General features: G+C 40.9%; 1 protein-coding gene across 4 annotated transcripts in view; it reads right to left on the minus strand.

The window, feature by feature from the left end:
• Window positions 1-8,005, minus strand: part of ENPP2 (ectonucleotide pyrophosphatase/phosphodiesterase 2) — a 38,495-nt gene extending 30,490 nt beyond the window's left edge. The window contains exons 1-2 of one of the 4 annotated variants that reach the window (XM_053466625.1): window positions 7,800-8,005; window positions 7,451-7,553 (exon numbers count right to left, since the gene is read on the minus strand). In XM_053466625.1, coding sequence (XP_053322600.1) covers window positions 7,451-7,553; window positions 7,800-7,832 — 136 coding nt within the window. In that variant the 5' untranslated portion in view covers window positions 7,833-8,005. The remainder of the gene's footprint in view (window positions 1-7,450; window positions 7,554-7,799) is intronic. The other 3 variants (XM_053466627.1, XM_053466626.1, XM_053466628.1) reach the window with 3 other exon arrangements.
• Between the last annotated feature and the right edge of the window lie 9,772 nt (window positions 8,006-17,777).

The raw sequence follows: 17,777 nt of genomic DNA on the forward strand, positions 1-17,777 counted from the left end.
TTAAAGCGTGGCATTAAACACAAAATAGCCTCTCTTCATCACGGTTATGAAGGCTCTTGGGGCAGAGTTCCTGCACACTAACGTTATGTCGGCTTCCAGATGCAGGAGATGGTAGAGAAGAATCGATGTGCGACGCTCACACGCGCCACTCACCTCGCATGGCCTTGGTCGCCTGTGCCCCCCCCGACCTTCTTTCTCTCTCATGCACATATAGGTTTTATTGCTACACCAAACTAGGAAACAGGGATGCCCGGGACATATATGTTAGAACTATATTGTGACACATACGGTATATCAACACAAAGAAAGTGTGAGTAGGAAACAGCGTAGTCAAGCAAGAAAACATTTGGATTATGTATACACCGAGTTTGGTGGAGCTGTACGGAACATTCCATCGGCTGCTATGGAGACAAATCCAGTCTAATTAAACCACATTTATCACTTAGCACCAGAACTGCCCTTTATAAATATGGCTTAACAAACAGAGTCTTGCCCTCTTTACAAGGCTTCAAAAGAGCAGAGGAGACTGCAAACAGCTATTGGGAACAAGACGCATCGCTTAAGTTGAAGCCGTCCATCTCGATGGATTCTTAGCTTGAGCCGTAAAAGGTCAATTCACTAAAAAGGAGAAAGCTGAAGGGTTAAGTAAACGCGATACTTTATCTCTTCTCGAATATCAACTGGTCTATTTACTAAGAGTCAAGTTGAAGCCGGAGATGAAGATACTCAAGATCCAGTAGAGTTTGTCAGCGGTGGAGGAATCCAATAATCTACAGCGATGCAAAACAAAAACCGCTGCTTAGCAATTTATTTCTTCTACTTGGTACACGGACATCAGACCACCTCCTTGCTGTTGAATTCTGCTCAGGATAGCCGTATGCCTACCCTATGCTTTAAATCCCCACAACGTATTAACCCCGAACACTTCATCTGTTGGACCAACCGGTCAAAATAATTCACATTATGCTGTTTTCACATGGTTTCCTTATCTTATTTCACCGGCACCCACGCATTACATACTGTTCTTTCAAAGGCAGACTTTAGACCTATAGTACAACATAGTAAAACTGTACTATTTTCCTTTGATAGCTTGCCCCAAAACTAGGTTAGTTGACCAAAATACAACAACATGTAAATATAAGCGTCTTGATTTTGCAAAAAACATGAAAAAAACATGAAATTTTCAAATTTTAACTTTGTGAGGCCCATGTCTCATTTGGGACAGGTTGGCAGCCCCACAAGGTATATATATTTTGAGAGAAGACAAACCAGGGTATTTCACCAGGAGCATTTGGAAACATTTCATAATATAATAAGTGAACCATAATATTACTTTTTGTTGCTTTTCTCACCAACCTTTCCATGGTTTTGGGGATTCTTTGCACAAATTTATATAACTGCAGAAAACCCCCCAACAAAGTGTATTCAGCGGCATCTCCAGACGACCCCACATGTGCAGGTTTTTGTACAATTGTTTCAAATCTACAGAACACTCTAAACGACATGCTTACTTCACTGAGCGACAGCCCACAGAATAGGGAAGGGTGCACACAAAGTAAAGGGTTAAATGGCAGACACTATACAGTTTAATAAATATTTTTTTTTTATTTGCAGGTTGCTGGCTGTTGCATAATATCTGTGACAGCAGGGATCAGACCATTTTTGTTTTTAGTGTGCTAGCCAGCTGATCTAACTTTTGTTATTTATTATCTTATTTATATAGCGCCAACAATTTACACAGCGCTATACATACATACATTTAAGAGGTATGACAACACGAGAATTGACAGACTAAGACAAACCGATACATTAGGTGGAGAGGCTCGGCTCGCAAGCTTACAATCTTAAGGGAATGAGGGGACAAACATAAGGCACAGAGAAAAGGTGAGCGGTAGCTTGGTGGTTGTATCGATGACAGGGAAGTCATGGTGCAGCTTCTATGAAGAAGTGAGTTTTGAGAAGTTTCTTGAATGTTGGGAGGGTGAATGCTGAAGGTTCGGTGGAAGTAGATTCCGGAGATAAGGGGGCAGCCCGAGTGAAATCTTGTAGACAGGAAAAGGAAGAGGTGATAAGCAAGGAGGAGAGCATTAACCCATGAGAAGAACATAAGGCTCAAGTAAGAGAGTATTCGTTTACGAGGGAAGAGATGTATGGAGGAGCAGTGTTATGGAGGGCCTTATATGTTAGTACCAGAATTTTAAATTTAATTCTAAAAAGGTAATAGAGCCAGTGGAGGGTTTCACAGAGTGGGGAAGCAGAAGAGAAGCCGGGTGCAAGGAAGATAAGCCTAGCAGCAGCATTTAAGACAGACTCCAGAGGAGAGAGAGTCGAGACCAGAAGAGTGTTGCAGTAGTGAAGATGGGAAATGATAAGTGAATGAACCAGAGTTCTTGTGGATTCTTGGGTGAGGAATGGGCGGACGCAAGGGACGAGGGACTGAATGTGAGGGATGAAGGAGAGGTTTGAGTCAAGGATGACCCCAAGGCATTGGGCCTGGTTAGCAAGAGAGATAGTCGTGTTAATGGTGAAAGAGAATTCAGGTAGTGGAGTGGAGATGGAAGGAGGGAAGATAACGAGTTCAGTTTTATAAAGACTACCGGTTTTTATATATAATTATTTTTTCATGGCATGGTAGCAGGCAGCCATTGTTCTATCCAACGATCACTGCAATTTAGGCAATAATGGTTTGGTTTTTCTAAACTTTTGAGGCTGCTAATCAGTCCCTGACCTATCAGCAGGACTCATTCCCCCACGAATGCAGCATGGCGTTCATTGTAAGGCGGGTATTCATATATGAGATCTGGCGTGTTGACATCATCACGCAAGGCTTCTGGCTAGAGGAGAATGAATGAATGAATGATGGTTGCCGAGGACTGCTTCAAGTGTGCGGCAGTCCCCTGAACCGGGAGCCCACAAGTAGTAGTGCGCACAGGTTAATCCTCAAACCACAATTACCCTTTTCTTCTGTAGCTGCTGTGCCCAGCCTCCTCTGTGGCACTAATTGAAGCTGCCAATCAGCGTCAGGAAAGTGCTTAATAGGAGTGGAGTGGTTTCTATGCATATTAATGGGGGTCTTGTTACACCCTTCCGATGACATCTTGTTAGTCCAGGTTCTTTTGTAACCTCCTGGATGAGTCGTTGATGCGCTTTTGGATGAATTTTGGTAGACCAGCCACTCTTGAGAAGGTTCCTCACTGTTCCAAGTTTTCTCTATTTGTAGAGAATGGGTCTCACCATGTGCTGCTTTTTTCAGACCTTTTAGCCGACCTTACATTGTTGGACAGGTTCTAGTTAATTGATGTTTAGATTCAACAGGGCTGGCAGTAAACATGCCTGGGTGCGTCTAGTGAAATTGAACCACATCATCAATTACATTTGGTTAATCGTTTTTTCAGTAACGAGGCAGTTAGCTTTTCCTTCTATCCATGAAATAAATCGGTTAAAATGGCATTTTGTGTTTAATTTGCTTATTTTTATATTAAAATTAGTTTGATGATCTGAAACGTGTGACAAAATTCTAAGACATCGGGAAGGGGTGAAAACATTTTCACAGCACTGTACATAATAGGTAGCGTGTCCCTTTAACACAATATTCTCCCTTCAGCTTTTCCGGCGCTTTTTTTACATTTATCGTATAATGTGTATTCAAGCCTGTTCCAAGCTCACCTGAACTTAGTGACATTATAATAATGGATATGATAGCCAAAGTAAAGTTTGGCTCCCACTGAGTATAGCGTCCAGTATATCGTGTCCTCATCACCAGCAAGCGTTCAAGGAGGTCTGATGAGACCCCGGAACAAAAAGCACTCCCACCGATTTGAGGAGCAGCTCTGCCACTGCTCCTTAAAAGTGGTTTTTAATGTATTTTTCCTACAGGTTTAATGTATGCATGTTGAAGGTCTTGCAAAGTACTGGCTAGTTAGTATTTTGAAACATTAGACGATGTATTTGGATACTATAAATCAGTTAACAGTACGCGTCTAGGCATGCGCTGCTAGCTCTAATTACACAACATTTACTAAATATACTCAATCATTACATAAAAGCAAGGAGCCAAACGCATATAGTGGCATAATTTACTATCGCTGGCATGATCCCATGCAATTACCTTTGATTTTCTGACACCAAAATGAAACCACCTCAGAGCTGCCCTGAAGCCATTATTGTCCACGATGTTTATGACTGGAATAGGAAACCACAAAACCAAGAGGGTATGGAACATTTGCTTAACCCCGTTCTTTTAAACAAGCTCCGTGTCTGTTCCTGACAATTATCTAATTTATAAGGACATGAAACGTTCTGAGCAAATAACCAACATAACCATTAAAGGCACAGTCAACAAAAACAAGTTTCATACCGTTTTACAGCCCCTGCTTTTCAGCACCGTCCGCTTCCAGACCCCAGGGAGACTTTTCCATTTTAGCTGCACAGGAACAGGCAATAACCCCCGGGGTCTGCAGCTGTAGCAAGAAACCCAAACCGCCTTCAGCTAACGCAACACTTTCACTGGGATGCTCGAGTGTACCCTTTTGACACCAAGTCACATCGTTTGGTGTCGGTGTCTTAAGTTTAGATATGACGAGCGGAAGGAAAGCTGTAATTTGAAAGTTTATTCACTAAGCCTGGAGTTTTTAGCCCAGTCGCACATTTCACCTCACCGGCTTTACCGTAAAATGCCGTCACTAGTGGGTTTCTCCTGCGAGACGGGTGAAGCTGGCCATGCATGATAAAGTTAATGTTGATATTTATTAAATGTCTTCTGACCACATTAACTATGCATTATGCCTAATCGCTCCTTCATAAACACACAATAGGTCAGAAGCCTTCATAATCCACAGAGAAGCTGGTAAATTGATGCATTTAACTTCTATGCAAAGTAAACCCATGGTTGAGTAATTATACCCCTGTAACAAGAACTTTTAACATGCGGAGCGTCCTCAAATCCTGACCTGCCTTCAACTTCTCGGCAACTGGTCCAAAACAATCCAGTGTCATGCGCAGAACAAGGAAAAGCTTTGCTTAACAGCAATTGTAAGTAAACGCAGCATTAGCAATATTCTTCTTAATGTTGGATGCACAGACACCCCCAGAAACTCTTTAACTTGAGGGGAAAAATAAAATTGGTGGGTGCACTTATTTCGTCATGTGCTAGGGCTTATTTACTTAGCATAATAGAAATTGCAACTAAGAGATAAAATATGTAAAACCTCCAAAAAGCTAAATATAAATGTTAGGTTTGTCAATATATGTTTAAAAAAACATGTTTTAGGGTAATAGTGAGTCGTACATACAAGGTAGACACCCTTTCTAAATTAGGACAAATTAAATTCTAAACACACACACTATAATATATATATTATATACATATACACACACACACACACACACACACACAATTATATAGGTTCCTGTTTTTTGCAACACAACATTGTGTGTGAACTTTACCTACAGATTCCCTCTTGGAACATGATGGATTCAATCAAAGCAGCAAAAAGAACTTTGGAATTGTGAAGTGTATGTGAAGCAAGGAAAGTTAAACAAAATCCTGGCAAGGGAATGCGGGTTTCTGATGGTTTGTCAACAGTTTCTCCATTCACCCTCCCGCTAACCGTGTTCCTTATCCCAAGGCAATTATTTTGTTTCTCGGTTACAGTGATGGAGTATAACTGACACTAACCTGAGCATGACAAGGTCATTGAATCCCCTTACTACAAGAATTAAACACAGTCTTCATCAATTAACCCATTCACGGCAAGCACAGAGAAATACTGCACCCTTTAGACTGTTAATGCCTTGCCTCATAATACCCAACACAAGGTAACATGACGGATGCGTATGTCGAATCTAGAATACAGCTATACACTGAAGAAACAAAAGCTCAGTCAGGGCCATCAGGAGTCTGCCAACATGCAGCAGGTCCAGAATGAATGGTTTATTAATCAATGCCAGCTTTACTGCCCCCGTAAAAGCACTTCATATATTTTGTCAGCTGTAAGTGGAGTTAATGAAATGAGCCGAGCTTATTATTAACATCGATACCGGCTTTCAAAATAACATTTGCAATATAAAAGTTCTGAACATAGAGCTAATAGTAGAAAATGGTTTGCTTGCCCTAAAATATAAAATGCTAGCCCAATAGATTATAGTATTAATAAAGATACCGCGCACTGACCCATTTAACTTTAGGGACCCATCAGCGGCTTTCAGCACCCCCTTTCTGCAGCATATTACACACAGCAAATATCAGGTTTGTATGTCACGTAGAATGCAAAAAAAGGACTGGCAGCGGGAAAATGAAAATAATCAAAAAACATTAACTTAGGAAAAAAAAATAGCCAACAATGCTTAATTAACTTTTGGCAGCAACTTCATTGCAGCAAATATTCCAGATCTAATAAACACCCACATACTGCACAGAACAAAACAGCCGAGCTGAAGAGGAGTTTCCAACATTACTTTTCTGTTTGCAGACAACTAAGCAAAAATTCATCTGACAGGGCACAGAAGAAAGATAAAAACCCCTTCCATCTAAAAACGGTCATGGCGCTGGTGCTAAAACACCACTTTCTACACATTTTACAGCCGAAGGACGATCTTGACACGGAGATAATAATCCAGTGATGGATTTAGATTTTTTAAGCAGAAAGCCATCACGAGAAAACAAACTGTTTTATTGCAAGAGGTGGAGCAGCCCTCTGCGAAGTTTACAATGGATAAAAGACTTTGTGTCACCTTTGTGACAAGGAAGGTAAACGGGTTTATCACAATGATAATGGTTAAATCGCAGTCAACTAATTAGTAAAATCAGGCCAGTTTAGCACTTGTAAATTGTAGAAACTGAAACCAAGTAACAGGATTTCCCCATCTAATCAATCTCATGCAATTATCTCAACGTTTTTGTATTGTTTTACGGCCAAGGCTCTTCAGAGAAGTTCCAGCTTAATGAATGTTAATCGGCAAGCCAGGCAGAAGTGCTAAAAATTCATTATTCTCACACACCAGCGGGTTTGATGAGCGGGGAAGTGTCTGTCGCAGATTAACACCAATGCTCTCCGGGACATATACAAACACATGGCCAAGCGTTGCATGGCTGCATAAACTGGTTGTAAACACACGAGTGTTTGGGGGCATCCTCTGGAAACTCGCTGCTGATAAGCAGGAAGTTTTAGATTTCACAATACATGCGGCAGACAATGGAGTTCAGGATAAAAGAGCCAGTAATTAGCGTGGCGGAGGCTAGAAGGAAAATAGCTTTATTGTATCAGCTAAGGAATCGAATGCCTACGAAAAAGACATTGTTTCCAACTATATACAATAAAAATGTACCGATAGTGTTAGGCAACCGCGTAATACTAATCGACCCCCTTCTGAAAACATCTAGAACTCAGAAGTCGCTGCACTTGCCAGCATAAAGACACGGTTATAACATTAACGATTAATAAGAACTTACCGGATGGGGGCCCTTCATCCCATTCCTCTGATCTTTTCAAACGATTTGCTGTAAATGCTAAGCAAACATGTACTCCGATGCTAAATGTGACCAACGATAACACCTGGGAAAAGAAAAAGTGTCAGCGTGAACCGTGACGTTTGTATAATTCGCAGACTCAGCAATATTTGGCAGCGGTGACAGGAGTACAGCAACCATATGCACACATTACCCCCAAATAGACAGAATTAGAGGGATCGTTTAAATACTACATTTCCAAAATATACACGTATAAAAAACAATCAGAACAAAAGCGAGTCCCCCCCAAAGCAGCAGAAGCATGTCGTTTAACGGAAACCCACGTTCCTACCTGATACAAAGGGAAGCAGCTTTTCATTGCCATGGTAGTGGAATGTTCCTGAGCTACTAAATAGTTCCTCTCCGGCTACGGTTTGAATGCTTGTGCTCTGTTTGCTCTGGGAGTCGAGTCTATTAGTTGCAAGTAATCCCACCTGGTTAGGTTGACAGGCTCATTTGATTTGTCCGGGGAGGGATTTCATCATGTTTCACTCACAAATCACAGCTCTTAGCCTAAGAGGCAGCAGCAGCAGCATCCTACCCCCTCTCTGCCGGCTCGCTCTCCCCTCGCGCTCAACCAATAACAGTTTACTTTTAGCACGTTCCCAAACGCTCCGGGACGGACCGCCGATGTGCTCTGCGAGCCTTCCAAAGGGTTTTGGGCATAAACCTGCAGTCCGGGCACTTAAAAACTTGCTTTAACCCTGTGAGCGCCAGCAGGGTTTGTGCAACAAAGTGTCCAGCCTGTCAACGTGTTTGGCAGTAAGGAAATGGTTCATCTATAAGGACGCTAATGTGTCTGCGCTGTGTTTGTTAAAGGGACACACAGCATGTCATATATATATATACTTCCATGCATTATATTGTGTGCTGGGATTATAAAGAGGCTCCTGGGGGCACATTTGATTTTAATGATAACGCTTTCTGGGGAGAAAAAAGGTAAGAATGTGTTTTTTTTTTCCATTTAAATTAATGCACAGGATATATTTTTATTCATCGATGGCAAGTCTTTTGGGCAGCAGGCTGTCCCTTTAAACTGTATGTTTATTTAGTGAAATCATGTTTTATTGCATGTATGTGATTATGCCATTCAGGGTTCATCACATACCACCCAGCACCAGGCATTCTGCATACTACAGGAACCATCACCTATATATATTCCATCAATAAATGCATTAAGTTAAACGCCTCTTACATGGCGTAATTGTTGGGGGTAGTTTGAGTGAAATTGAGGGACTTCTTTTATTTTGGTGAAGGTAATCTGTGATCTGAGGCAAACCTCCATGATAAATGGATTTTGTGCCCTTAAGTTCCCTTCTTTGTCCTCATCCAACCTTATAAAAGCTGCAAAAAGCATCACAGGGGAGGAATCATTATGCAAATCCAAAGGACAGATCACTGCTCTCAAGACATACATGTTTAGTGGGGCACACACACACACCCTAAGTTTTTTCCTGCTGTAAAAATTTGGGACAACTATACGCTAAAGTTTGCATTCCCTCACTGCATTAGCCTCTACTTCTTCCGCTGCAAGGCTGTTCCATTTATCTACCACCCTTTCCACAACTTAAAAACACCATTACTGATGTCCTTCTTATGCACAGAAAATCATTGCTCAGGACTAGATTATACACTGGTCTCAATAGGCATGTGGCTAGGGGCCACCAAGCTCTGTAAAATCTGTCTCTAGTACAGGGTATCCTGAACCGGGAGGCAAGCACCTAAGAGCCAGGTCAGGTAAGACGACGTGTTATGTGTGTATTTGTATAAGTATGGCAGTGATGTTTCGCTGTCTTTTAGACAGCAGCTACCATGCCCTGTTCTCCACGGTGAAGAGAGAGGAGCTGGGAGCGCAACACTGGGTCAGGCCGAGGGCAGCGCCTGCGTTAAATATACCGCTGACCTGATTTTAAGGAATTCTACAACCAACCATGTAATGAGTATACGAAACGGTAATTCCTCCCTTTGGGGTGCTAACAGATCCTCTTTACGGTATTTTATCACCAAGCGCTTTAATCATCTAAAGTCCATCCAAGCTCCAAGGAAAAAACAGCTTCCACGGTTCCTTAGAAACAATGCGTGAAACATAACGTTCGCCTGCCAGACTTCTCAAAGATTCCTGCGGTTTTTGGGACACCGGCATGATTATCGATATATAGATCAGCAAACAGGCTTTCACATTTTGGTAAATGCCATTGAATTAATATAAAGTAGGTATGGTTTACAATTACTGTAAATGTAACGAGTCGGAAAATTATTTATGATTGTAAAATATACATTACATTGTTCTACTTTTCATTAGCTAAAAGCATTTTAACTGAACGTTTAGCAATTTGTCGCAGTCAGTCATCTACATCATGGGGCCTGTCCTCCAAAGAAATGCCAAAGAGTCACTTTATTGCCAAGTGCTTAAAGAGACAAGTCAAAGAAGTAGTCAAAGAATACTTTAGTGAGCATTCTTCACAAAGGAAAACTTACCCGAAGTAAAAGCTGCAGCTCTCCTTCTCCGCGGTCTGACGATTCCTGAAGCAGCCAATCAGTGGCAGAAAAGCATTCGCCAGGCCGGTGCTGGAGCTGACTGAGGTAAGCGAGTCACAGAATATGGAGGCAGATAAGAACCATTCGGCCCATTTTGTCTGCCCATTTCCCCTGATGTAAGGGGTTTAAACCCCTATCAGTCTTTGGTCAGATCATATAGTGAGGAAAGCCCTATGCCCTATCTCATACTTATTGAAATTCCCTCACTGTATTAGCCTCCACCACTGCTGCTGGGAGACGATTCCATTTATCTACTACATCTAAGCCTCTGGCCTTCAAGTTTTAGACCGTGACTTCTTGTCCTAACATTGCTCCTCATTTCAAATAAGCTCTTGTCCCGTATTTAAATGTTTCTATTGCATCCCCCCACCTTCTCTTCTTTCCTCCAAGCCGTACATATTAAGATCCTTTAACCTTTCCTGATAATTCCTGTCCTACAAACTCATCAGCCGAACACGTCTCATGCATGGAAGATAGCTGGGGGTGCATATGGAGGAATTTAAGTTACATATGATGTTTTTGACATGATTACAAGCCCCTCGATATATTTTAACCAGGTACACGCGTTATGTAATATTAGCACGGACCTGTTATATCGGTATCTGCACAAATCATTGGCGGAGATCTACCAGCCCCGGACTACAATACGGCTGCAGGAAAAACACAGCTTGCAAATGATTGCTTAAAACGTACAGATCTGATTAATCCGTTAACAGAAACGATTGTTTAATGACCACAAAGAAGCTAAGGAAATATGACTAAAAACAATTAAATAAGCCCTTTCTTCTAAATGGGTTCTAACAACCCTAAACATTTCCCCTTTTTTTCCCTTAAATTATCGTTTTGCATTTTGTTAACGCAATTAACATTTTTGCGCCCTGATAACCTTTCCATCTCTAAAGGTTAAGTGACAGGGACACCTCCCAAAATATCAGGCTAAGTAGTTGACAGAATTCCTTGTTGTGAATACAGAGCAAAATAATGCCCGGGGTCAGACAGTAGTGTTGTGTTTCCCAGGTATATGTAATGTACACAGAGGGCTTTATTCACTAAAGGGATAGCGGACAGAACGGTTTGCAGGAGAGTTTCAGCTCCTTCGCTTCACTATACAGTATGAGGGTTCAGCCCCGGTGAGCTTCCTCTACGGGATGAACTTGGCTCTCGAAAGTATCCTCACCTGTTGAATTATACATTATACAGGGCCAGCTCAGCCCTTTCTAGTCCACAAAGCACTCCCCTTAGTGAATAAACCCCATTGAGCAGCTGACGCATAGCTCCTCAGCAGTTTCTTCATATCAACTCTCAGCCAACATATTAAAAGTAAAGACGCAAGCTTATTTGAATGTACATGTGTTATGTAGTATGTATACCGCAGGGCACCGGGGGATTCAAAGAGAATACAAGGAAAGCAGGAGATGTGCATTTCAATACTTGAGAAGGGAATCACTGTGCCTAAGGGCTTCCACAACCTAAGTGGTATGTCGTGAACATGCAGAGACACCAGAAGTAAATGTAATGACCCCGGGGCTCCAGCGTTATAAGATTGTGGCTGTTCGTTTCCTTTATGATGTGGGTGGTCAAATGAAACGGCAGATCCTGTAGGACTTTCAGCTGTCACAAACTGTGCTCTAGGAAACATGTTTTTTTATGTTTAATAATAATACTTGAATTTAAAATGGAATAAGACTGGCACAGCTGAGGATGGAGAACATTTAAATAACCTGTGCAGCGGCGAATTCCAGCTTGGGGGGGGGGGTCTCACGTTTAGGCTCTCCGTTGCCGTTATAGACCGATGAGGTAGCAATGGCCTACATGCACTGGTTGGATCCCAATGGAAAGTTCTCAGTTTTGGTTCCTACTGAATGTGGACAATATATAGAGATGTTTAATCAAAGGTTAAAAGTTTTATTGGATCCCCGATGTCCTAAAATGGGTGTTTTCCTCATTGGCATGCTCTTTATAGCCGATTCCCATTAGCAGGATTTGCACGTTGGAGTATACATCAGTAGGTCTGACAGTACCTTGAAGTACACAAACTTACTGGTGATGGAGTTGACTGGATAGCATTTAACGTTTTTTTTTTAAGCAGAAGGATCAATATGAATCCCATACGAAGAACTAACTGGGTGGGTCTCTTTACATCATGATGCCTGCCGGTTACCGAGAAGCATATCGTTGAAAAATGCCAGTTCATTTTTCACTTTAGTTTATAACACTTTAGTTGGATTGCAACCAGAATGAACAAGAAATCAATCAAGGAAGTCAATTTATGATAAAATTGCAAACATTCTAAAACTAATCTTTATCCTGGATGCACAACAGATTGCAAAGTAATGTATTTCTTATCACTATTGCTCCCAAAATGTTACCGATTTGTTACCATTCAGTTTGTGAAACATTTTAGGTGTCCAATCGCTGACATTAACATATGGATTAGTAACACAGATTGGAGATGCAGGGATAATAGCCGGTAACTCCCTTGGAAATCACGTACCAGAGGAAGATCTCTGGTCCACTTCATGGTACGCTGCACTGAGACCTTATACATTATTTTAGTTTATTTATTGTACCAGAAGTTTGCCGGCGAGGCCACACACCGTTTCAGTGTTTGGACCTCACTACGCATTATGTTTCTCCTGAAAGGACTGCGTTTGTCCTGCACAACATCTTTGTATCGAGATGAGTTGTAAGAAGACTCGCATATTTACGGTAATAAATGCAGACGATTCAGTTCTTCTGGCAGAATAAACTTGCGCGTTTGCGATTTATAAAGCATTGTGTAGTTGAAATGTTTCAGTTTATTGAATAAACATCTTAAAGAGGAACTTTTGCAGTTTGATGGCATCATGGCAAAACTTGCCCAGGGTTCAAGGATGAACCAAAACAATTTGTACGTCACTGAACAAGATGGGAGTTATAGTCCCCAAGGCCTACAGTCAGGCATCCACAGAACATCCACCTTGGATACTTGCTGCCATTGCCCCACTGCCCCATAATACTCCGGACCTCCCCTTCTAAAAGATGTGCGACCTATGTGTGTTTTAATCAGGTCTAAGAACACCATCCACACATGCTAAGACTTTTTCATATAGGATCTCACATATTTTGTGCAATTTTGTGAAGGGTGTAGCCACGAACAACATTGAGCTTCTGGGACCTGGGTCTACCACAGACATTTATACCTTATCTACGAAAGAATTCCACCGAAGACTGAATTACTAAAGTACAAGCCACAGATAGCTCCTGTAAATGAATTTAGTTATGCTAAGAGCATGGCCATTAGTGCAACAAAAAAGCAAACCTCCCCCTTCTGCAAAATAGACGATTTCTACTGATTTTGAAGTCTATGAGCGAGGATGATATAGTGACTGCTTTTGCTACATTTCATCTTTGTTTATCTCTCTAGCTTGAGATGCTCCAAGATAGCATAGGGATTAACAGTACTTGGCAGGAGCTGCATTACCCACGCCTATTTACAGATATATTTATCCATGTGCGTGCCTTGCTTTGCCTGCTTCATAAATCATATGCAATATAATTGCGGTTAAGATTGTAGAAATGTTTTCTAGTATGGCTTTTATATATCGTTCATATGCTAGGTTAAGATATCCATTTGTACTCTGTTATCACTATCACTTAAATTTAACACATGCTAAACTTGGGGTTAACTTAATAAAACCGAGTGCCGTTATCCATAACTGTTGTGAGTTACGTTTCCCTTGATTTCCATGCGTTTGATGCTTAATTCTATGGGATTCACCAGGATTACGGGTTAATAGGGACCAGTGGGAGTTAACCTAGCATGAAGGCACCAAATTGTCCCGGCAAACTCATTAGTGAATAGCCAGAGGTAAAAGGTTTCATCTCAGGGTTATTCTTCGGCCAACGTACATGCTCCTTTGTGATTACTCTCTGTGCGCCAATAGCCAATCTCATTTATCTCCATTGTGGATAGTATAGTTGAGCCTTCCAGCAGTTGTCGATGTTCTGCTCCTTCTGTTAACTTGCATAATTTTGTCGGATACTTTCTCTCTAAACGTATTGTACTCCAGCAACTGGGAGGCAACCTCACCACCCCTCATCTACACATTTTAAAGGAGGAATCTAAAATGTTTTATAAGTTCACATAGGTCTATGGTTCTCATGGTTTGACTTTACGGTGTGACTTTTGCAATCCTCATTTTGAATCAAATCGCCAAGGGGGTTAAACGTATAATAATGAAGGGTGGGGATAATACATAATAAAAGTAAGTTGCGTGTACAACCTGACCTGCAGCTTTTGGGAGAACGTTGCCTTCTCAGAATGTAGAATTAAGTTAAAAAAAAGCAGGATAGTCTGCATATATCGTAAATTGTAAATGGCACTCATTTTTAATCCAGTCCTGCAAGAACCGCCAATAGACCAGTAACTGAATTCTGAATTATCTCCTTTTTGTACAGTTATGGTCAGCTCTCTTCTCCCATGTCACATGGACCTTTCATCTGTGAGGACCTTCTGTAGCCTCGAGTTCTACACATGTACTTCTAACCTATTGAACTTTATTTCAGTCTGCATTTAGCAGATAGGGATATCTCCCCAAATCCTGAGCCTCCCATATATTTCCTTTTCTTTTGCCATTCTAGGTTCCAGAAACCTCTATAATCTCATACGTATACCCTGCCACTCCTTTTGACTTTGCTCTATGGAATGCATGATCTGTGTGTAACAAACTAATAACATACACAACCACTTTAACTCAAGTTCCCTGCACCTTCTTGATCTAACTGAAACATGGCTAACCTCTTTTAACACTGCCTCTCCTGCTACTCTTTCCTATTGTGGCCTCCACCCCATTCACACTCCCAGACCTGATGACGGGAAGTGTGGTGGTGTAGGCTCCCTACTCACCCCAACTTGCACTTTTCAACCTTAAATTTAAATGATCTGATGTGATATATCTGCACAGACCCCCCTCCTGCCCTTGTCATCCCTCTGACTCTGCACCCTGTCATACACTTCTTCCTCTTCCACATTAAACCTCTTGTTACTGAAGATGAGGTTCATGCTCTATTTCTTTCCTCTTGTTCAACCACGTCCCCTGTATCTGACTTCTTATTTTACCTAATCTCTCTCACATACTCTTGTCGCTACATTAGCTCATATTTTTAACCTCTCACTTTCTACAGTATCTGTCCCATTTTCCTTCAAGCATGTTACCATAACTCCTATCTGGAAAAAATCCCTTTGTGGACAAGACTGAACTGTCCAACTACCGTCCCATCTCTCTACTTCCTCTCACCTCCAAGGTTCATGAAAGAATTATTTAAACCCAACTAAGACACCAATGCCTTACTTCACCCTCTTCAATCTTCTCTCAAATTCCTACCTTACTAAACTTACTAATGACCCACTCAATGCTAAATCCAAGGGCCACTACTCCATGCTAATCCTACTCAACCTTTTTGATGCTTTTGGCACTGTGGACCACCCTCATATCTTAAAAACCTCTCCACGATCTTGGTCTCCATGACACTGGTCTCTCCTGGTTCACATTCTACCTTTCTGACCGTACCTTCGGTGTCTCCCTCTCTGATAACCCTTCTCCTCTCAGTCGGGGTACTCCAAGGCTCAGTTATAGGGCCTCTTCTGTTCTCAATTTACATGCACTTGGCAAAATTATCTCAACCTTTGGCTTTCAATACCATCTGTATGCCAATGACACCCAGATCCTCTCCTGATCTCTCTCTCTCTGTCTTCCATTGTGTAACTAACTGCCTCGCCTCTTTCTCTAACTGGATGTCTGCACATTTCCTAAAACTCAATCGCTCCAAAACCAAACTTCTCGTATTCCCTTTCTCCAATGCGAACATTCCTTGAACAGTTTTCTTCTATGTCAATGGTGCAATCATCTCTCCATACCCCTCACACTTGCTGCCTTGGTGTCACCCTTGACTCAGACCTCGCATTCACCCTCCACATCCAGTCTGTCTCAAAAAACTGCCGTCTCCCTCTTAACACATTTCCCAAACTTTTACCTCTCCTGCAATACATATTCTAGTGTTGCTGGTCCATCTGTAACCGTGGCACTTGTGTAATACCCCCTAACCCCCTGTAGATTGTAAGCTCATATGAGCAGGGCCTTCCTCACCTGTTTCTGTAAGTGAAATTGTATGTTATATACTAAATGTTATGTTCTGTTTACCTATTGTACAATACTATGGAATATGATGGTGCAATATAAAACAATAATAATTTATACTGTCAATACCATATTTTATGTATTGTTTTATCTACGCATCATATTAAAAGTGCATTTTATATTAATTAATTCCAGTCTCTTTTCCCAGTACTTTCAATAAAGCTATCACCAATTTGTCTGCAGTCTTATTGAACTCTTCTATTGTCAATGGCAACGGCCTTTTTTGGTGATTATAGCAGCTCATCTTTTTTTAATTTTCTTCTTTTCCATTCTATCACTGGTGCAGCTCTATACCAAATTTCTCATACACTGGATATGCTAATCCAAGTGTTCATCTAGATACTAAAACGGGTACATTGCAAAAGTTTTAACTTCTGAGAGCTAAGGGGGTTCACTAATTATCAAACATCTAAAACAGTACTGCAGTTCTTCTGAGTAGTACCTCTTTTGATATCATTCACAGCTTTCATCAGGAACTGAAGTTGGGGAAACTTAACCAAGTTTTACAGACAGATACTTTCCATAGACAAAAATGTTATTCAAAAACAGTTTCTTTGAAGAATAATAACCAAGGAATGAGATGTCTTCCCATGGTATGTGTCTAAATGAGCAGGAAAAACTACAATATGCTGATAACTCATCTCTTAAACTTCTGCTATGAATGGTTTGCTTTAAAGAAACTGCCCAAAGCATATTGAATTAGCAAAAATAATTCATATGATTACAAGCCACATAGTGTTTGAGTCATGGTGGTGTACAAAGCAGAGTCTGATAGCAGTTTCACACTAATTACACCTTTAGGGGCAAAAATAGCAGAACTTGTTCAGTCAGGTTAACTTAAATGGCAATATAAACCAACAACACATTTTATGGACATGGCTGACATCCCTGTTCATATATATTTGCCCCCCCCACACACACACAAGCATGCATGAGTAAAGTCTCCTTAAGAATGCCGAATACGGATGAGATGTGATTGCGGATTGCATGTACATGAATTACTATCCTAATATTTTTATATATATATATATTTTTTTTTTTTTAACAACATTATTTGGAAACACTGAGTGAACTGGATCGGAAGTCAGTGAGGACTCATTTGAGCTTTAAATTAAAAAAAAATCTCCTAGTTCGCGGTCAACTTTTAATAAGAAATAATAATATAGCCGTGTTAACCAAAGAGAAAATAGTCTTTTGGAACATTTTGGGGCTAGAAGCTAGTTAAGCTTGTTGGTCTGCTACTTCAACTTTTTGAATATCCCTGCTCCCAATCCAATCTAGCACAGAAACCTTATGTGTGATTGGGCTGGTAATATTAGGGGCCAAAGTGGTCAAAGCCACGTTCAAAATGTGTTCATTTTTCGTTCATGAATAAGAAAATGTTCAAATTACTTGTCAAGAAAACACCTCTGAGATCACAGAAGCTTATGCACATATATTTCTATGTTGGTCCAACTAAAATGTATTAATTTTCCAAAAGACTATTTTCACTTTGGTTAACACGGCTATATTATTATTTCTTATTAAAAGTTGACCGCGAACTAGGAGATTTT

Source organism: Spea bombifrons, chromosome 5 (genome assembly GCF_027358695.1).
Source record: "Spea bombifrons isolate aSpeBom1 chromosome 5, aSpeBom1.2.pri, whole genome shotgun sequence".
Lineage (NCBI taxonomy): Eukaryota > Metazoa > Chordata > Amphibia > Anura > Pelobatidae > Spea > Spea bombifrons.